Consider the following 21950-nt stretch of genomic DNA (forward strand, 5'->3'; position numbering starts at 1 on the left):
CCGATTTGTGCATATCACAGAATGCTCGTGAGAAAAGCAAATCATATACGCGAAGTTTCACACGTAGCTGGTACAGCAGAAAGGCTTGGCTAGCTGGATGCAACAAGGTAAATGCTGTCTTCTGTTTTCCATGCTTGCTATTCAAACAGCCGGGGACAGATACGTCGTGCCCGTGGACTGTGAAGGGGGTAAATGACATGAAACATTTGTCCGAAAGAATTAAAAAGCATGAGCGCACGAAGGCACACATGACATGTACCATTAAGCTAGCCATGCTAGGCAAAGCTAACATAGCCGCGCAGCTAGATCAAGGGTACAAGATCTCAGTTATGAAGCACAACGAAGAAGTAGACAAGAACAGGCACGTCTTGTCGAAGATTATTGATTGTGTGAAATTTTGTGGGGGCTTTGAACTGGCTTTGCGTGGCCATGATGAGACTGACACGTCCGACAACCCCGGCGTTTTTCGGGGTTTAGTTAACCTGCTGGCCTTGTTAGATAGCGTCTTGGAGGAGCACCTTAAAACGGCTACCGTTTTCAAAGGCACCTCAAAGACGGTGCAAAATGAACTGTTGGACTGCATATTAGCAGTTACTAAAAATTACATTATGGAGGAGGTAAAAAATGCCAGTTATTTAGCTATTCAGGCGGGTGAGACCACTGATATTTCCACCCACTGCCAGTTAGTCATTGTGCTACGCTACAACATGTCACGTTCAGTGTTCACTGTCACGTCACTGAGGCTAAAGAGACAACGCTTTATATATACAGTCTATTCTAACAACAGACAACAGTTTGCTCCAAAAGTTAACCAGAGTCCCCTCCACCACACCCATTCCCGCAGCCTTCGCTCATCAGAAGCCAACCTCCGTCGGCGTAAAGAGGAGGTTTACCTGTGCACCTGTGCTGTGCTGCTGTGCTGCTGTGGGGAGGTTTTTTCCCCGGGAAGTCGCGGAGAGACGGAGCGGCTTCGCGTTCGGACTGCGGCCTGCTTTACACCTGCTGTAGCGGAGGCCTGTATCCACCTGCTCCACCTGTCGTGCTCTACAGTGCCGAGGACGTTTTACCACGGGGATATCGCGGAGAGACCGGAGCGCCTCGAGCTGGGCCTGCTTCGCCTATCCTGCTGTACTGAGGAGGTTCTGCACCGGGGATATCGCGAAGAGACCGGAGCGCCTCCACGTTTCGGGCCTGCTTGCGCGCCTATCCGGATGCTGTGCTGGTCTGGGAAAATGGCCCATATCGTGATTCTGCTATGCCTGTTAGCTATTTTGGACAATGAGAAGTTCTCTCGTTATCCTGAGAAGTCGACTGGATTCAGGTCTGTTCTACCGCCCGCAGTGGACATCCCCTGTAAAGGTTCGGATGTGTTACACAGACAATTACTGGTTGCCTTGTCACAGACATTCAGTTCGACAAATGTTTGTCTTTCTCACTTGCCTGCTATGATGGTTCTTCAGGACTGCTTCTTGAGCTCTAATCTCACTTTCGCAGAGTTTACTGGTGATTTTAAAGCAGATGTCGTGTTTCTGCTGTGCCTTTTTTTGGCTGTGCTGGACAAGGAGAAGATCGCTAGTAATCCTGAAAAATCTACTGGATTCGGGTATGTTCTGCCGCCCGCAGTGGACATCCCCTGTACAGTTTCGGAGGTGTTGCACAAACAATTGCTGGTTGCACTGTCGCGGACATTCATTTCGGAAAATGTTTGTCTTTCTCACATGCCTGCCACGATGGTCCTTCAGAATTGTTTTTTAAACTCTAATCTCACTTTCGCGAAGTTTGCTGGTGACTCTAGAACAGCTGACAATGTATGTGTGTTGATTAAGAGGAAAAGGTGCTTGGTATTTTTATTGTTGTTACTATCAGGAAATGTACAGCCAAATCCAGGTCCACCTAGCAGTATTAGTCAAATAGCTACTCCTGCTGATTTTATATCTAGATCGGGGTTAGGTTTAATTCATTTAAATGTGCGTAGTCTGTTACCTAAATTAGATTTTGTCCGTATTTGGGCGAGTTCGACTGATGCTGATGTCATTGTATTATCAGAAACGTGGCTAGATAAATCCATTTTGGCCTCTGACATTTACATAAATGGTTACAGTGTATATCGTACTGACCGGCCTAAAAAAGGTGGTGGCGTTGCCATTTATGTGAAAAATAAGTTTTGTGTAACTAATATGGTTTCCAAATCGGTTAGTAAACAGCTAGAGTTTTTAGCCGTGAATATTGAGGTAACAAAGGGTCAACAGGTCATGGTGGTGGGCTGCTACAGGGCCCCCTCGGCTGTCAAGGACTCTTTATCGTCATTGACAAAACTGTTATCACAACTTTCCTACAAGGAAATAGTGCTGCTTGGTGATTTTAACTGGGACTGGTTAACTTCTGTGTCAGAGGACTTTAAAAACCTGTGTACCTCTTTACATTTTACCCAGATTATAGACAGTCCTACTCGCCCAAATATTAAGTCCCCAAATAAATCCTCCTTAATTGATCTAATTTTAACAAATGTTCCACATAAATACTCATCTGTGGGAGTATTTGCTAATGATGTGAGTGACCACTGTGTTGTAGCCACAATTAGGGACACTAAGGTCCAAAAGGTTAAACCACGTATCATCACAAAGAGAGACAAAAAACACTTTGTGGAGCAGGGTTTTTTACATGATCTGTTTGATTCTGATTGGGGTAAAATCAATCTGTGTGCTGATGTAGAAACTGCATGGTCTTATTTTTATCTTGGTTTTATGAAAATTATAGATAGAGATGCACCTCTGCGTAAATTTAGAGTGAAGGGACGAAACAATCCCTGGTTTTCTGCTGAGCTATCCAGTCTACTTCATGAGAGAAATAATGCTTGGGCAAAGGCTAGGAAATCAGGCTCAGAGGTAGAATGGCTACGCTTTAGGCAGCTAAGAAATAGCTTCACATCTCAAATAAAAAGTGCTAAATCAAAGTACTATTTGTCAGTTACCACAGAAAACCTGAATAATCCTAGGAAATTTTGGAAAGCCATAAAATCGATTTCCACTGGTGATATCCCAAATGAGCTACCTCCGTGCCTCACCACAGCATCTGGCATTATATCAGACAGGGCTACTATGTTAAATTGCTTTAATAAGCATTTTGTGTCTTGTGGCTCTCTGTTTGATTCTGTCACTGACTGTACTTCTGCTTCTGTGAACGCTCCAATCCTTGACTCTGAACAATGTGGTCTGGAAAACCCTTTCAGTTTTACTCCTTTAACTATTGGTATTGTTCATGAAGCATTATCCAAGTTAGATCCTAGGAAACGGGCTGGCCCGGATAACTTAGAACCTTTCTTTTTAAAGTTAGCTGCAGATTTTATTGCTCCACCTCTTACTTCTCTTTTTAACCTCTCCCTCAGCACAAATACAATTCCAAAAGTATGGAAGTCTGCTTATGTCTTGCCTTTACTAAAAGGAGGGGAGGCAACTATTTTAAATAACTTTAGGCCAATCTCCAAATTGTCAGTTCTGGCTAAGGTGCTCGAACGACTTGTGAGTGACCAAGTAAAGGAGTTTTTATGTATAAATGATATCCTGTCTAGACATCAGTCAGGATTCAGAAAGAGATACAGCACCATCACTGCGACAATGAAAGTGGTAAATGACATTACTAGTATTTTGGATAATAAGCAGAGTTGTGCAGCTCTATTTATTGACCTTTCAAAAGCGTTTGACACCGTCGATCATCACATTTTAAAGCAGAGGCTAGCCAGTATAGGCATGTCCAGCCATGCAGTAGGGTGGTTTGTGAACTACCTCTCTGAAAGGTCCCAATGTGTTCACTTTGATGGGCTGTCTTCTGAGTGGTTGAACATTACTAATGGTGGTTCTGTTTTAGGTCCACTTTTATTCTCCATCTACATCAATAGTTTAGGTGAAAATGTGGATGAAGCTACTTTACATTTTTATGCAGATGATACTGTGATGTACTGTGCAGGTCCCTCCATTAAGGAGGCTGGTGTTAAATTACAGGCTGTTTTTAACATTATTCAGACTCAGCTCGCTGAACTAAAGCTTCTTTTAAATGTTGAGAAAACCAAGGTAAGGCTCTTTTCTAAAGCTAAAAAGACACCAGAGCCTGTTGTAGATATTGTTACTATGCAAGGACAAGTACTTGAAGTGGTTACCAGTTATAAATACCTAGGTATCTGGCTTGATGGTTGTCTTACTTTTAAACTTCAGGTCATTAATCTGCTTAAAAAGCTGAGGGTTAGACTAGGTTTCTTTTTTAGAAACAAGTCCTGTTTCTCTTTTGAAGCCAGGAAAAGGCTAGTCACTGTGACCTTTTTACCTGTGCTGGACTATGGTGATTTGATCTATATGAATGCACCTGCCCATTGCCTGGAAAAGTTAGATGCCGCCTATCACAGTGCCCTGAGATTTGTTACTAACTGTAAAGCACTTACTCATCACTGTACCCTGTATGCCAAGGCAGGTCTGCCTTCACTAACTGTACGGAGGCTCAGTCATTGGTACATGTTCATCTACAAAGCCATGTTGGGTAAACTACCTTTTTATATCTGCTCTCTGATCTCTCGACGAATTGAAAGTACATATTGCCTGAGATCTCATGATGTGGTTTTATTAAATGTGCCAAGTGCTAGGACTGTCTTAGGGAAGAAAGCTTTTAGTTGTGCAGCTCCACTAAATTGGAACAGTCTGCAAACATGTTTAAAACTGAGCACTTTGGTTCCCCTGCATCATTTTAAAACTCAGCTGGGTGACATGCTGTTTGATACTCATGGTACCTGTCTCTGTAAATAGAGTTTGTAAACTGTACCCTGTACATTATGTTGTATGTCATCCTTATTGTTGTTCTGTTGTTTTTATGTTACATGTGTAACTAATGTCCTGCAGGTCACCCTTGAAAAAGAGATATTTTGATCTCAAGGGGCTTTCACCTGGTTAAATAAAGGCTACAAACAAACAAACATCGATCCCCATAACAACGTCCAGGAGTGTTTTTTTGAGTTCATCCCCCTTCAAAATGCGAATGCTGACACAGTTGCCACCGCACTGATGGAGAGGCTGGGCACTATACTCCCCGATGGACAACAGGGCAAACTAATCGCCCAAGCCTATGACGGTGCAGCGGTGATGAGGGGAGCTAAAGGTGGAGTTCAGCGGAAAGTGAAGGATGTTTACAGTAGTGCGCACTACATCCACTGCTATGCGCATCAGCTGAACCTCATTATGCAGCAGGCAACATCCCACATCCCCAAAATAAGTGCATTTTTTTCAGACCTTGGTGGATTTGCTGCATTTTTCTCCAGGTCTTTTAAGAGAACTGCGATCCTGGATCAAGTGGTGGCACACAGACTTCCTGGCACTTCCACAACACGATGGAACTTTCACAGTCGTGCTGTTAACACTGTGTATGAGCAGAAGGAGAACATCCTGAAGTGTTTCAAGACAATCAGAGACTCAGGTGACTTTGATCCCATAACAGTGAGAGAAGCTGAGGGCTTTGTGAGAATGATGGAAGATGACGTTTTTGGCTTTTTCCTGACATTGTTCCACAAGATAATGCCACATGTAGACATGCTGTTTAGCCAACTGCAGAAGAGGAACATCGACTCTGTCTACATCAAAGGACTCATCAAGAGGTTCACCAGCAGCATACAGACAATCAGGTAAATCATTATTTACAATGGCTGAGATGTGCTTATTATAGGAAATCTATGAAACCTAAATGTGATTTAGCTGAACACAATAGACCAACTCATACATACTTGTTTAAATATCTTAAACAGGCTAACTGGAAATGTATATATTATATAACGTTTATAAGGTGTATCTCTGACTACTATTTCAAATAGTCAAACCTAATTTGTCAATTCTTCCCACAATGAGTAATTGTACATGGTTACTTGTGGTTTGGATCAGGGACTCCATTCCTCCTGATGGATCTGTACAACAGCCGCCCACAACAAAACGGAGGGGACTTGGACATGAAGAGCAACAGCGGTTGGCTAGAGAGGTAAGCAGTAATAGGAACGTGTTCTATGACCAAAAGCTCCTTTAATAATATAGGTAATTTCATATCACAATAATGATACATTTCACAATAAAGCCCATTTTCTGTAAATTCAATAAATAGGTAGGCTAGTTAAAATATCCATATAAAAGGCCTATTGCTTATTACATTCTGAATTGTATACACTTAACAAGGCCTAAACTGCAAAAAGTGTCCCACAGTCTCTACATTTCAAAGGGGATCAAGACAGATCAGAAAAGGTTTAGGCCTCCAGAAGCAACCACAGGGGACAGAAAGGGCCCAACAATAAATGAATGAAGTGTAAACAGTCATTAAATGTATATATTGTAGTGACTTAATTTTAAACAGTAATATTGTTCTGTTGACGCTCAGATAGATGTCCTGTTATTCTGATAGGTTCCATTCACAAGAAAGCTCTTTGTTTGTTACACATCGTATAGGGAACACTAATGACATTATGACTGATAGATGTGAAAAGGTGATTCTGTTATTTATTATGTCTTGATTTTTTCATTGTGCATTATTTCATAGGTATGTGATACCATACTGAGTCACACAAAGGAGAGATTCTCCTTCACCAAACACCTGATCAGCGCCACCCTCCTGCAAGGAGACCTGTTCGAGCAACACAGCCAAACATTCCCTGAAGCAGCGCTGAAAACAACTGTGGAGGCCTACCTACTGGAAAAGGCAAAGCTCAAGACGGAACTGTCCCTCGTCTATGACACTGACCAGTTCAGGGCTTGCAGTGGTGCTGTTAATCTGCTCCAGTTCTTTGTTGACAACAATCTGCAGGAGACATTCACAGAGACTGTCAGTCTTCTGAAGGTTCTTGTAACCACACCCATGGCTACGGCTGAGGCAGAGAGGTGCTTTTCCACTCTGAAAAGGATCAAGACTTTCTTGAGGAACAGCATGACACAGGATCGCCTGAATGCTCTGGTTATGCTGTCAATTGAGAAAAAACTAATTAGCAGCATTCTTGACTTCAACACCAGAGTCATTGAGAGGTTTGCCACTCAGAAGGAGAGAAGGGCAAAATTCCTCTACAAATAAAGACACATACACACACGGCCAACCCTTAAAAAATAAAATGCGTTTTATTAGAGAGACAATTAAACGGCCGCAGAATGTTGTTTATTTTATTTTACCTTTTATTTAACCAGGATAGGTCTCATAGAGATTAAAACTCTCTTTTTCAAGAGAGTCCTGTGTTGTGAAGTTACTTTTGGATACCAAAGATGTTTTCAATGTTGTTCAACCACAAAGTCCAGGAACATGAGGACAGTTTGGAAACCTGTTGCGTTCGACTCATTTCCCCCAGAGGAACAGTTGTTTATTGTTTCCTTTTGTTTTTGTTATTCAAAGCAGTAAAAAAGGTGCTATAGGCCAATAAGCTGGATATCACTTTATGTATGTAGAGAGGAGGTTTCCCATGGTTGTGTTAGAAGTTTATTAATAAGTGGGCATTTATTGTCTCCACGTTTGTTGCATTGTCTGTGATGTATTTTCCAACGGTTATAGCTCCTCCTGTCCTGTCCCAGCAACACTACACGGTTTGCAGCTCCACCACATTTTTGGTTTATCTTCGGTGTCGCTTTAAATCTGCTTCCCATCGGACTAAAACCTCCACGAAATCTGATGACAGATACTTGAAGTTATTTAAACCTTTTGCAAACTTCTTTATGTTCTTTCTTGCTCTAGTCTTGCCAGTTACATTGTACATAACAAATGTATTATCATTATGCTAACTGGTTGTTCGTGCTAGATGATGTAGCTTTTTCATTTCTGAGTTATTGATATATGTAAATAAGCCTGTTTGTAAATAACCCTCAGAGAAACAAAAACAAGTCTTATACAAATGTAAAGCTCTACGTTTTGTGCTGTGGTTCTTTTTTTTTAAATTGCATTCATTCACAACCACTTAAATATTTATAATTAATGCTACTGAAAATATGCTATTAATGACCAGAAACACATTATCTACATAACACATGCAGTTCACTGTAAATCCACTTGGTGGAGGTGTTGGTTCTTAAAACATGAACAGTTTTAAGAAAGAAAAAAACAAAGACCAGTTCTGAGAATACAAATTCCTGGTAAAGTGTAGATGTTCAGGTTGATAAATAATATTTTCCACACTGAAGATTATGGAGGTATTGATCAGTCTTCTCATATTTTTAAGCCTCAATGTGTCTTCTTCCCCCCCCAACATCACCAGAAGTCATAATTTAAGGGGTCATTTCTGAAAAATGTCACCCCCCGAACCCCCCGTGGAGGGGAGCCCCACCACAAAAATAGGCCACCAGCTGCCACTGTATACAATATATACGAATACACAATATTGGACACAGACTATAAAGGGCACACAGTTTCTTTCACTAATGAAAGTCACATGTTTGTTTCCACTGTTTTATTGTGTGCATAGGCCTGTCGCGATAAGCAATTAATTGACTTATCGTACGATAAATAAAAATGAACTCGATAAATTGCCATTTACATGAGGATGTGACTAGCAGTTTGAAAGGATGTACTTGAATTATTATTATATATTATCATTATGTCGGTGGTCTAAAATGGTCATACAATGGTGCCGACAATATTATCGTTTATTGCAATAATTTCCGGGAAAATGTATCCAACAAAATTAATTATCGTGAGAGGCCTATACATGAAACACACACACGCACACACACACACACAAATCTACAGACTTACTCCAAACTGCCAAATATATTAATTAACGCACTCTCACTCTCATATACTCTTTGACTCTATTTTGGCCTAGTAGAACAATAAGCAGCAGACTTTTACTTTTTATCATTTCTACTGGATCTCAGATCTGCGCATGCGCAATACGGGTCTGGGATTGACCAACCGGCTCCCACTGCTCTGCTGTCTGTTAACGTTGTTAAGAGTGGTGGGGGCGGGGCGGGAGCGGATCGACAGCTTGAGCAGCTGTCAACTAAAAAACGATCGCCGGTTCATCTTGTTTTTGGCGTGAGAATAGTTTGGGCAGCGTGAGAGCGTGAGATTGAGAGTGAAAGCGTGTGTCACACGCCAGATGCGTGAGAGTTGGCAACCCTGAACGGTATACCGATACCGTCCAATCAGGTACCGGTATTGACTTAGTACCGGTTCTCGATACCCATCCCTAGCATGATAAAAGCTTATCAAAAGTAAGTTTACTTGCTATTACAAAGTTAAAAGATACTGTTTGATCCTAAGAAGTCTACACTGTGTCTACTGATCTGGCTCAGAGGACTGCACGAGTAAAACTCTTTTTTATAGTATAACATGGTAGAATTAAATGATGGCATGCTATCTCTGCGATTAGTCATCATCTGTCTCCACAGACCTGACTTGTATTTGCCATTAAAGAAATGTCAAATTCTAATTTGAAAGGAAGAAGCTCAGAAGCCACCCACCACATATAAGCCTCTGGCTGTTAGAGATGCCAACATGTGTACAGCTGCTTATTAGTCAGTAACATTATGTCATAGTTCTGACAGGGTCATGGCATCGGCTCACACCGGATAACAAGGCCACACATTGAAATCGTCCACAAGGAAATCATTATATTCTACTCTGTCTTATTTTGATTAAGTCCTTCAGTTTAACTCACAATAATATAAATAGACGCCTAGTTTTTTAAGGAAGGAGAAGAGGTGCATACACTACAACTGAAGCAGATGTTCAACAGCAGGATTCATGACGGATATGTTGGACACAAATCCTGTATTTGTGAAATGCTGCTGTCCAATCTCCACAGTAAGCACATTTTACCTGGTGCGAGAGGAGATAAAATGCCAGCTCCCTAATACGTCTCTATTTAGACATGACAGCTATTCCCGCCTCACTTCATGTCCACAGTGAACTCTCCCTGCTCTGAACACAGACAGATTTCCTCTTTCCAGAAAGCTCACCATTTGTCATTCCTTTTTTTACAATCTTCCTGTAACCATCACATATGAAGACACACAAGCTGCTCTGTGATATTTACTTTATTTCAGTGAACTGTCAGAGCCTTCCATTGATGCCTCATGTGTCTGCATTGTTCCTTAGCTGTACAGTAAAGATCTGACCTTTCGATGGAAAGATAACAACAAGTTCACGTCAGCAGTTGGCTAATTAAGTTGTTACTTGAGACATTGGAAGCAGAGGCTAGCAGGATGATCTATCTGAGAGTCATGGATACTGAAATGTGCACAGGGATAAAGCTACTGCACATACAGCTGTTTGTTTCAAAGAATACAGCTTGTTTTAAAAAGGTCAATATGTAACATTTCAGCATTAAAATGTCTAAAGCTATGTAAGATTGGGTCGAGTTGAATATTAACAAAATCTGTCGTTTTTTTTCAAGGTTTTGTCATTTGCTCTCTACGACGGCATCATCAATTAAGCATGAGACCGAATTGTTATTGGTGGTTTTTAACTAGTTTTTTTTTTTTACCAGATTAAGGATTTTAATAACTGGATTTCTGGATCTTCAGATATCAGAGACACAAGATGAGCAAATGTTAACAGCCAAACAGCAGACCTTTAACGTAAAACTGTTATCAATGGTCACTGGAAATCTGGTCCATTTGCAAATTAGTATGGTTCATCTGGGTTGGTTTAAAAGCTGACAATGGAACCAAACCAAAACCGAACAGAGACACAAAGGGTTTACAGTCCTGTCGCTAGTCATTGTTAATAACATATGGCCAATTTGCAGTACAGTAACACCAAAAAGTGTCAATAAGTGGTTACTTCTTCGTAAGCTCTTTGTGAGTCGCAATAACAACTATACTTCAGAAGCATTACAGTTAGTCCACAAGCTGTGTGGAGGCGGCAGCGGTCACAGCGGGAACACATGTAGCACCTTGGAAAGCACATGAAATGTCAGGTTGAATCGGTAACACAAGTGTTGTCACAAGATTATTAACCGGTATGAACTGTTCCCCTTCATGGCAGCCGTAGTTCTCTTACAACTCCACTGAAAGTACAGATGTACACTGAAAATACTGAGACATTTACTTTAAATAAATGAATTATGTCAACAGTTTCACATAACTGTGTTTGGCAGTGGCGAGCCGTGAGTTTTGTACCTAGGGCCTCTGACACTTCACTTAAACACAAAGTCCATCCTCCTGTCCTTTTGGATGAAGCACTTGATGGCGGGTCATTCAGCTGATCCTTTGCCACTCCAGTTTATCATTCTAACTCAATCTTGAAAATGACTCGGTTAATCATTTCGCAACGATGTCATCACTGACATGAGCCATCACGAACGAACTTATGCTAATCATAAATCTATCGATTAGATTTATGATTCGCAAATAATAAAAGTAGGGTAGACATGTGGATATTATCCGGCTGAACAAAACGTGCATTTATCAAACAGGTTCGTTTTCCACAGACCTTATTTCCTTATATATATATACCTTATTTTCCAAAATCCGATGGAGAAATCTCATTGCTTTTTTGTCGTGGGAACCCGAGCGCAGCTTACTTCCGGGTTTTAGGACGCGTCACTGCACCACTTTATACACATGCATAAACTTCACAGCGGGCGGATCTTGTCATAAAGTCCGCGAAAATAAAGACCACCCATTTAGAGGGAAGATATGATACATATGATATACATTACTCTCTCTATATAGTTACTATAGCTGGCCCTCTGTGAATGTACAGAGGGACCAACAAGCCCTCCCGTCTTCACGGTAACGCAGAGACGGCATTTAACCCTTCATATTCCAACAAAAACTGAACAGGCAGATTCGAAGGATTTATTTCTTTGGAAATGTTATTTTAAATACAATTAAATCAAGTTATTTTGGTAAAACTAATGAAAAATGTATGTTTTAATGTTTTAAAATATTATTTTTTAGAATATCTTAGGCCCTCACAGAGGGTCGCCACTGGTGTTTGGGTTAGTTGAAACTAATAATATTAACTTTAAATAAAAAAAGAGTTCAGGTTCAACTTAATATTATTGCTTTCAACCAACCTAATACAGTTATGGGACATTTGTTGACATAATACATTTAATGAATGTCAACGTTTCAGTTGTTTCAGTGAATGAAGAGGGAACATCCTGGTAATCTAAACTGCTTTTAAGATGTTGGGCCTAATTACTGCCAACCACAATTCTGTGTGGAAAACTGTATCAATCCATGTACTATAGAGCAGTGAGGGGATCATGTGTCAGTTTCTGTGCCACACCAACATCCATCAGTTTGTCTGCTGTATGAATAGATATTATTATTGAACCCATACACAACCCATGCCTATAGAACCTGCCTCTTGGTTGCAGTATCAGGGTTAGGGTGTGAAGTTCATATCTTGGGCTGAATTTAGATTAGCAGAGCTGAGGCTATCTGAGGTATCTTGTGGCCCTATCCAATGAATGTTTAATGGGTCTGGAGATGTCGGCGTGGAGGAAGCTGACTGTGCTGCATCAGTAGGCCGGGCTGTAAAATGAGACAAGCAGGAAGCCGGCAGCTGGGGATGGAGGGGGGGAGGGAGTATTCAGAGAATGTATACATGGGAGCAGGAAACCAAAAGACACACTGCTGCACTAACAACCCTCAGAATGAAGATGGTATTGGTATGAATAAACATTTTGGAAATGCTCCTTTCAAAACCTGCACCCAAAACATGCTTATTTTAGGAGAAACAGACACTTCAACATGTTTACACAGCTAAGCCTGAGAGGTCACAGAGGGGTTAACATTAATTAATCAGAGTGGTACATAAAAGTTGAATTTATAAATGATTAGAAACAGCCGTCTTTCTTTACAAGCACAGAAGCAAGCAGGCTACAAAACGGGTCTAATAAATCATGTCGTGTCTGTCCGACCAACGATCACCAATACTACGAAGAGCGGCCCACACACACAAAACAGCATTGTGTCCACGGAGGCAAAACCAAACTTTTGCTCAAAAATTTTTAAATGTAAGTTTTCTTGGCAACATATCTTAGCTATTGTTGAATTTATGTATTCATTGGCGCATATCCAAACGGACATAGTGGGTCGTTGATCATTCTATCTGCTGTACAACTAAATGTGAAAAAGCCAACAATATGCCGTAACTTTACATCATTCTTATTGAAAAGAGAGGTGGCCACACAAGGTGTCTCAGCATTGTGTTAGACTGGCCTTACCTAACCCCGGGGTGATGTGAGGAGTTAAGCTGGGAAACTAACAGCCGTCATTTCTTCATGCACCTGAATGGTGTCCTTCACAGTTGCTCCATACTTCAATAAAGCTTCCCCTGCCAATCTGATACATCTGTCTTCCCAACTGGAAACCCCAAAGATCTGTGAACAATGTCCTAATAACGCATTTAATCTACAGGACATTCAAGGAAAAAGTTGATCAAAAATTCTGCACAGAGAAATGTTAGCAGTAAACTAATATAACCCTGCAACAACAATACGTAATTCGAAAGGGATATCAAGGAACAACACTAATTTAAATTGGATGGAAAGGCCAGTAGATTATGTTTTGAAGTGCATTGTACTTTAATTAGCATTAGCAAAATTCAGATTGATTGGAAGGTGCACAAGTAGTAATATTCCTTTTTCCCAATTGTAAAATGACAAAACATTCATCACAACCCTCCAAATAAGAACAAGAAAGGCTGATAATCAATCCACTGGGTAAGTTAATGAACGGCTGAGGGTGTTTTGCTCATCACCTTAGTTTGCTGTGCCACCAGGAATAATACAGCATCCTGAATCAAGGGTTTCTATTCTGTCTGTCATCCACACTTTTCTAAAGCTTAACAATTGGCAAAATAACATTAATAAAGTGTGCTCGGTGAAATAAAAAATGTGATGTGTTTTATTACACATGCTGGTGGCTGGGCTCTAATGACATTTGTTAAAGATCCCTACAGTGTCCAGAGGAGGAATCCTTCTGACTTTTGTGGTGTTCAGTGAAAGGTTATTGAAACAATTGGATGGATTTCCATTCATCTTGGTTTAGATTTTCATGTTTCCTAGGATATGAATGAAATGACCGGTGATCCTTATCGTGTAGCGTCATGATCAGGCCAAAGTGCTGTTGATTGGTTTTCAATGTGGTGATTCCCAAGGAACTGAAGTGGATCTGTGCCGATCACAAACCAACTACGGTTCGCTAAAGCTCTTTGAGCCACAAAGATAGGGTCTGAAGGTGGATCTGCTGAGAGAGGATCAGCTATTGGTCGAGCCCAGAGGATGGTGAGGTAAGTCTTTCTTTTGGCTTGTAATATGTCAGGGACACCGCACAATTACTTATCAACATCGCAACTAAGAAGTTGAGTTATAACCATTATATCCTCATTATGTTTTTATTGTGAGCATGTTAGCATGGTCAGCATCATGCTCAAAGTTTAGAGCCTCAAGCATGAAAAATAATGCAGTTGAACAGTGAACATTTGAAAAGACACACACCTTTATATGTGCAGCTAAAGTGAAATATCACTTGCTTTAAGTCCAGTGCTACAGCAGAACCAAACTAAGATAGATGAATCAATGTAAACGCCACAGGAGCACTACAAGTAGCCAATATTTTGATGATGTGCACACACTTTATCCTGACTGCAGCAGAAGAGATACAGCAATTACTAGCTTAAGATGAGTCAGCTAAAGGACACTGGTACAATTTATTCAGAACAAATACCACAGAGCAATACCTTCTCAAGTGCTGAGCTGAAAGGTCTGATCAAATCATATACTTGTTCGTGATCAGTATATCATACAGACTTATGTTTAAGTACCGCTGAATCTATTTAAGTCCCTCACAGATGGAAGGAGTAGCTGTAAGGTGTTAAGTAGGGAATATGTGTTAAAGAAAGCAGCTGTCTTTATGTGAGCCAAAAGGCTATTAAGAAAACAACTAGAAACTGGGTTGTATCTATATTGAACTACACCCCAAACACCTGACTCTGCCATTGTTTTTGACAGGACTGCAGGTATCCATTATTTTAGTAGTCCAGTGTTGTACGCATTATTTCATCTATTATTACAGATTGGTTTAATAATGTATAGTTTTGATTAAGAGCCCTCCACTAGGGGACCCAGTAAGTGAAGCTTGAGCTAAACAAATAAATGTCCTGATAAGAAAATTGTATTTTCGCAGCGAGAGAACCTTTTTTTGAATGCCAGCGTCTTTTTTCATTAGATACCAATGAGAACAGAGCTCATGCCTTGTGGCCGCTTCGAGAAAAAGAGCGCCTTTTTTGTGTGCCCACAGCGAACAATGAATGTTTAAAATATTTCAACATCTCACAAAAGCGCCAGTGACGTCACTGTAGAAATTGAATGTAAGGCTTGTCTTTGGCCGTTTCTGTCTGATGGAAACTATCATAGCAAAGACTAGCCCGTTGTAGCAGATCTGCCAGCGGGACTTACAACTGTGGTGATATGATGTTGAGATATCATTGTCATAGTAACAATATGCTCTGCCAGCACCTTTCAGTAGAGTATTGCAAAAATGTGGTTTGAAACTGTATAAAAAGTCAAAGTTATGGCAACTTCTGGCAACCAACAACAACAACAACAACAATGATGTCACCATTAAAGACGACCAATTAAAACATAATGAAATGTAACGTTACTTATGTTTCTCTTCAGGTATATAATATTGTATAGCTTGATTTAAATACACTAATCAAAACTAAACCCATTCAGTCCATTTAAGTTCCATATTACATTATTCTGTTAAAAGGAACATACAGTTGAGTCATAATACTGTATATAATCGTATCTGTTATCCCAACACCTCTACAAGCATATCAGATGGAAACAGCATTCCCAGTGATACATCTGTTAAACAGTCTTAAACATGGCCGCATAATAATCATGCTGTTAACACGAGTCGAGTGTTTCTGGGTTAACTGGACTGAAATACAAACACATTGACCCGAGTTCAACACCGACACTCTCCGGACTGCCCATTTATAATTGAAAAAATAACCGGTAACAATCTCAAACCACACATGGAGCCTCTTTGGCTGCCAATCTGTTTCAAATCGGTTCATCGAGCCAAACAAGCTCACAGCCTGCTTCAGTGAACCTGAACAGGGGCTGCTGGGAGCCCGGGGCCTGGCAGCAGCCCCTGCTCACTGCTCCCTGGCCCAAACAGCAGAATGATTGCCATCTCAAGGTTGGTGACTTTTATGAAGTGTACCATTTGCCCTTAACAACAGGGGGCTGCTTTCAGTTAAGATCAATGGGAGTGGAGGCTTCTGTACATGGAACAGCAAGAGATTACACTGCACACACATATGAACCATGGAGAAGAAATGTGCAGCTTCTCCAATGTGACCATTTTTTTTTTTTTGCATTATATTTTAATAAAGTAAATAATTTTGGTCTGTTAGTCATTACATGAGTAGGGAGTTTTTCCTTTCTAATGGTAAGTTTACCTGCAGAAAGGAGCACCTTAAAGCTGCATTCACATGATACGCAATTAGCTCTTTGCTCACTGCGATGTTGGGCGATGAGTATTGCGGTGAAAACAGCCAGTTGTTTCTATGGTTACCTTCCCTGCTAGCTTGGGCCACTACATCAAGTTTTGAAGTTGAAATAATTTGAACTTTGAGCGCAGGGCTCAGCGACAATGCTGAACAGTGTGCGATGCTGAGGGTAGCGCTTCCACCTAGAAGGGGGGCCATCGCTGTCACCATAGAAACACAACGGCAACGTCAGCAGAGTGCAGAGCATTACCACCTATCATGTGAATGCAGCTTTAAGGGTTAAATTGTAGATGTATCCTATTATTATGTCCAATCGTTCTTCTTGCCGACAAAATAAATAAAAGATGAATTGTGTTCCATGTGTAGCCTATAAACTAGTGTGGACAAATTCAAACTTCAATGAAGAATGTTGGAAAATTACATACTTTTTGTAAAATGTTGTGAATATTCAGTTTGTGCTTGAAAAAAAATCCATGATGATGCAAGGCCCTCGCTTTGTAAAGGGAAAACCGACCAAGTGGATCTTTCTCCAGAATCCCAGAGGACAACTTTAACAATCAGAATGAAAACTGCCATCTTAAATAGTGTAAAGGTTGGGTTTTTGCATTTTTTTTGGCAGAGCAAGAGGCTAAGCTTAGATGCTTCCTCTGATTTTAACAGGATCTGTGGCCTCAATCCTCAGAGTCGAAGGTTGGAATTGGAGAATCATTGTATCTGAAGCTGTGTTGGCCATCTCACTCTAACTCTAATTTCAACTCTGGCCGGCCCCACACATTCACAAGAGACTGAACTTTAAAGTGCATGTACACTCCAGAATGGAAATTAGCCTTTTGAAGTCCAGTAGCAAAAAAAATTGACATGGAGAAAGTGCTTTCCATAAAAAGGCAGCTACTCGCAAAGTCCAGGGGAACGTTGGCAAAAATATAGTGCAGGGGTGAGATGCAGACAAGATTTACGTTGAAATATGTCGAGTCACTGAGTCATTAAGTGCAGCGATAGGTATCAGATCGATAAAAGGCCAGATCGAAGCCACACAAATCATTCAACACACGACTGCATCAGTGAGAAAATGCTGAACATCCCCAGGATTTAAATCAAACTCTCTTTTTCTTGGTCAGCAGCTTTGTTTTCACCATGCAGCCACCCACTCAAAGGAAGAACAGCCATCAGGTCATCACACTGTGGGCCGGGGTTCGTTAACAAGCAGGGATATCAGAGAGGTTTCTGAGGATTACATTAATTAGGCACCACACAGTTCATCTAAAAATACACCAAATGTACACCCCTGAATCACAAACTCAATTCCAAAGTTTCCTGGGAGCTTCTGGATGAATCTCATTTCACTCGAGCACAAACAGAGCTTTAAAGCTATGCTGGAAGCAGACACTTTGCTATTATTCTTAGAAAATAACTTATAGTTGCCAATTCATCTTCCATCCATCAACTACTCAATCAACTGAGTAGTGTTACAGCTCTGCAGATTCTCAGTGTAACGGAGATGTGTTCCACAGTCACGTTTAACTGTAATCCAATTAAATCCAGAGACACAGAGAGATGTAAAGGTGTTTTCACACAGCGGGGGGTTAGCACCACTTACACTGTTTCCAAAATAAGCACAACTTCAGCAGCAGCATGGAGAAGGGGGGGGGGGACATGTTTAGCTTGCCACTGCATGCGACCATGTTACCATGGCAACAACAGAAACCACACCACAGAAATAAACAATACATACCTAAATGTATCTGCTTATAATTAAGAATGAATCACCTCTTCAACATTTTTATAATTGTATTTTTTAGGTTTTTTATGGTTTTGTAAGCTGACTAATTTGGTAATGTGAACAAAATCAGTTCCAAAATGTGATAATATTCACATGTTCAGGTTGTTATTTGTACTATGTGTTTCTACTGTGACATGTCTCCATGCTTTAATGATCAAAAGCTCTTTATTTGTCACATACTGCCTGTGCTGCAGCACCTCTTTTCACCCTCTGTCTGAAACCAGAGCCCAGTCTGCTCTGATTGGTTAGCTGGCCTGCTCTGCTGTGATTGGTCAATCGCTTAGAGATGTGTCAAAGATTTCCCGCTCCTTAGCACATCACGTACAATTAGTTGGAGCTCTAGCCAATAGCAGTGCGAGTGTTACATAGTGATGTCACTATGTTACAGAAGTAAACAGAGGAGTCCAATGGTGGAGTTTAAGCCAAGGGAGTGTGTGTGAGAGAAACTTCCTCTGGAGGAACCTTTGAGATGTTAGCCTTTGCAGACCATTTACATGCACAACAACCTATAACACACTACAGGAAGGGGACAACTAAGAAAAGCACAATAGCGCTTCTTTAAGTGAACTTCTTATAGTATTGCTGCTGAGAAAAGAGAGGGCAGTAATATTCTCAAAGGCCCATGGGGCGTGCTCTCATAAGGACAGATAAGTCAATGATTGGACAGTTTTTATTTGTCTTCCTGCATCATCAGCTCTACGTGGGGCCACATCAAATTCTAAAGACTGATGGCAGGTCTTGCAGCACTTTACTTTGCATTACTTAAACGCTTCAAAATGTGTCTTGGCAGATGAGAAGCGCTATATAAATTAAATTAATTAAATATTATTATTACTTATCCTGTTTGGTGTGACTTGCACCCTTTTCCACTGAAAATTAGGTCAGTTCTAGGTCAGCTGGGTTCTACACACCCCAACAAAGGTGAATCAGTGTGTATCAGGGAAATCACTGAACACCCGCTGATACACATGATGATGCTAATATGGTTACCCAACTGTTTTGCAACACTTATGTTCTACAGATAGCGAGAGCAAATTATTCACATATGTGCTTTCACGACGACACACACACACACACATCCTCCCACTCACGCTAACAACAAGGAGAGGTCACTTTCCTTTCTAAAGCTTTAAGAAGTCATCACCTGAAATTAGTTTAAAGTGTTATGATTATTTACATACTTCTTAACCCAGTTACTTACCTGGGTTACCAGTTACTTACCTACTTACTTAGTCTGTAACACACTTGACCAAATCAGAATATCATTTTCACAATCTCAAGAAGATCTTCAAGAAAAAATAAGTGGAAAGTGCATCTGTAGGCGAAAATTAAGCTCTGTGTGTTCTTTGAGCTGCCGGTTAGTGATGCTGTCAGGGTTGTGCTAAATTGATACAAAGCAAACGATATATGGTCAAAATCTTTCAAAAATGAAAAAGCTATTTTCCCATTGTTTTTTTCTTCTATGATCCAAACAATAAAGCATCACCCCTCCTCCTCTACCCCCATCGCTCTTGCCGTTTTTCTGGCATATGCACTTATTGAGCAACAGAGTGGCATTTATCTCACAGCTTAATCATAATTAGTCCAACTTAGGCAAGGTAGGCAGCCTGTTAGTGGGCATATGTTCAGATCCTGGTTAAAAGACACACAGCTCCCCCAGGGGCATGTTGACATGTGTGTGTATGCGTTGTGTGAGTGTGTGCGTGGGTAGGGGTAACAAGTGTGTGTGCGTGAGGCAGCAGACGGTTGCTGTGGAGCGCCCTGAGCCTCCATTAACACAACCCACCATGTTCCCCTCCCTCGTCTACCCAGCCATGAGGAGCGAGCCACGGGAAACCTGCAGGGACATGAGTATGTTCACCAGAGTGTGTGGAACAGGAAAGTGACAGGACGGAGCGGGAGAGAGGAGGGACGAGAAGAGGGAGAGAGGAGGGACGAGAGGAGGGACGAGAGGATGGATGAGAGGAGGGACAGGAGGAGGGACGAGAGGAGGGATGAGAGGAGGGACAGGAGGAGGGACGAGAGGAGGGACGAGTGGAGGGACGAGAGGATGGATGAGAGGATGGATGAGAGGATGGACAGGAGGAGGGACGAGAGGAGGGACGAGAGGAGGGACGAGTGGAGGGACGAGAGGAGGGATGAGAGGAGGGACGAGAGGAGGGACGAGAGGATGGATGAGAGGATGGATGAGAGGAGGGACGAGAGGAGGGACGAGTGGAGGGATGAGAGGAGGGACAGGAGGAGGGACGAGAGGAGGGACGAGTGGAGGGACGAGAGGATGGATGAGAGGATGGATGAGAGGAGGGACAGGAGGAGGGACGAGAGGAGGGATGAGAGGAGGGACGAGAGGAGGGACGAGAGGATGGATGAGAGGAGGGACGAGAGGAGGGACGAGAGGAGGGACGAGAGGAGGGACGAGAGGATGGATGAGAGGAGGGACAGGAGGAGGGACGAGAGGAGGGACGAGTGGAGGGACGAGAGGAGGGACGAGAGGAGGGACGAGAGCATGGACGAGAGGAGGGACAGGAGGAGGGACGAGAGGAGGGATAGGAAGAGGGACGGGAGGAGGGATGAGAGGAGGGACAGGAAGAGGGACAGGAGGAGGGACGAGAGGAGGGATGAGAGGAGGGACAGGAAGAGGGATGAGAGGAGGGAAGAGGGACGAGAGGAGGGACGAGAGGAGGGACGAGAGGAGGGACGAGAGGAGGGACGAGAGGAGGGACGAGAGGAGGGATGAGAGGAGGGACAGGAAGAGGGACGAGAGGAGGGATGAGAGGAGGGACAGGAAGAGGGACGAGAGGAGGGACGAGAGGAGGGACGAGAGGAGGGACGGGAGGAGGGACGGGAGGAGGGACGGGAGGAGAGACGGAAAGAGGGTGGGAGGGCGGCGAGGCCCTGAGTCCACACTGAAAACACTGAAAGTTTGACTTTAATTAAATGTATAATGTCAAGAAATGTCACATTACGGTATTAGGTTAGTTGAAAGCAATAATATTGAGTTGAGCCTAATATTTGTTATTTAAACTTAATATTATTGCTTTAACTAACCTCATACAGTTACGGGAAATCTGTTGACATAATAAAGTTTATCTTGTCTTATCTTAAATGTAGTGGAGTAGAAGTATAACATACCATTCAATGGAAATACTCAAGTAAAGTACAAGTGCCTCAAATGTGTACTACAGTATTGAGTAAATGTACTTAGTTACTTCCCACCTCTCCCTGACGGGAAAAAGTGAGAGGGGGGAGGGATGAAACAAGGTGAGGAGTACAGGAAACCCGAGAGGAGGGGAGGACAGAGGAGGGTCTGGCACAGGGCCAGGTTATCTGTGGCAAAAGTCGAGGCCTCTGCCAGCTGGAGACAGCAGCGCTAGGCCAGACGGATGCTGCTGCTGCTGTGTGTGTGTGTGTGTGTGTGTGGTGTGTGTGTGTGGTGTGTGTGTGTGTGTGTGTGTGTGTGTGTGTGCGTGTGTGTGTGTGTGTGTGGTGTGTGTGTGTGTGTGTGTGTGTGTGGTGTGTGTGTGTGTGTGTGTGTGTGTGTGTGTGTGTGTGTGTGTGTGTGTGTGTGTGTGTGTGTGTGTGTGGTGTGTGTGTGTGTGTGTGTGTGTGTGTGTGTGTGTGTGTGTGTGTGTGTGTGTGTGTGTGTGTGTGTGTGTGTGTGTGTGTGTGTGTGTGTGGATGCTTTAGAGCACTG

General features: G+C 42.1%; 2 protein-coding genes across 2 annotated transcripts in view; one reads left to right on the forward strand and one right to left on the reverse strand.

Annotated features, from left to right (window-relative positions):
* igsf9bb (immunoglobulin superfamily, member 9Bb) overlaps positions 1–21950 on the reverse strand; it is a 133358-nt gene that overhangs the window by 107566 nt on the left and 3842 nt on the right.
* On the forward strand, positions 5538–7898 carry LOC117552929. Its single transcript, XM_034226637.1, has 3 exons — positions 5538–5659; positions 5913–6006; positions 6556–7898. The coding sequence occupies exons 1-3, from the start codon at positions 5553–5555 to the stop codon at positions 7078–7080; spliced, it is 726 nt and encodes a 241-aa protein (XP_034082528.1). The 5' UTR covers positions 5538–5552; the 3' UTR covers positions 7081–7898.

The sequence above is a fragment of the Gymnodraco acuticeps genome, unplaced genomic scaffold (genome assembly GCF_902827175.1).
Source record: "Gymnodraco acuticeps unplaced genomic scaffold, fGymAcu1.1, whole genome shotgun sequence".
In the NCBI taxonomy this organism is placed as follows: Eukaryota; Metazoa; Chordata; class Actinopteri; order Perciformes; family Bathydraconidae; genus Gymnodraco; species Gymnodraco acuticeps.

Excerpts from the sequence above, each read along its gene's own strand:
- LOC117552929 (XM_034226637.1), top strand. The coding sequence starts at position 5,553 with ATGCCACATGTAGACATGCTGTTTAGCCAACTGCAGAAGAGGAACATC. Across the intron at positions 5,660-5,912 it reads AGCAGCATACAGACAATCAG|GGACTCCATTCCTCCTGATG; the intron begins GTAAATCATTAT and ends GGTTTGGATCAG. Across the intron at positions 6,007-6,555 it reads AACAGCGGTTGGCTAGAGAG|GTATGTGATACCATACTGAG; the intron begins GTAAGCAGTAAT and ends ATTATTTCATAG.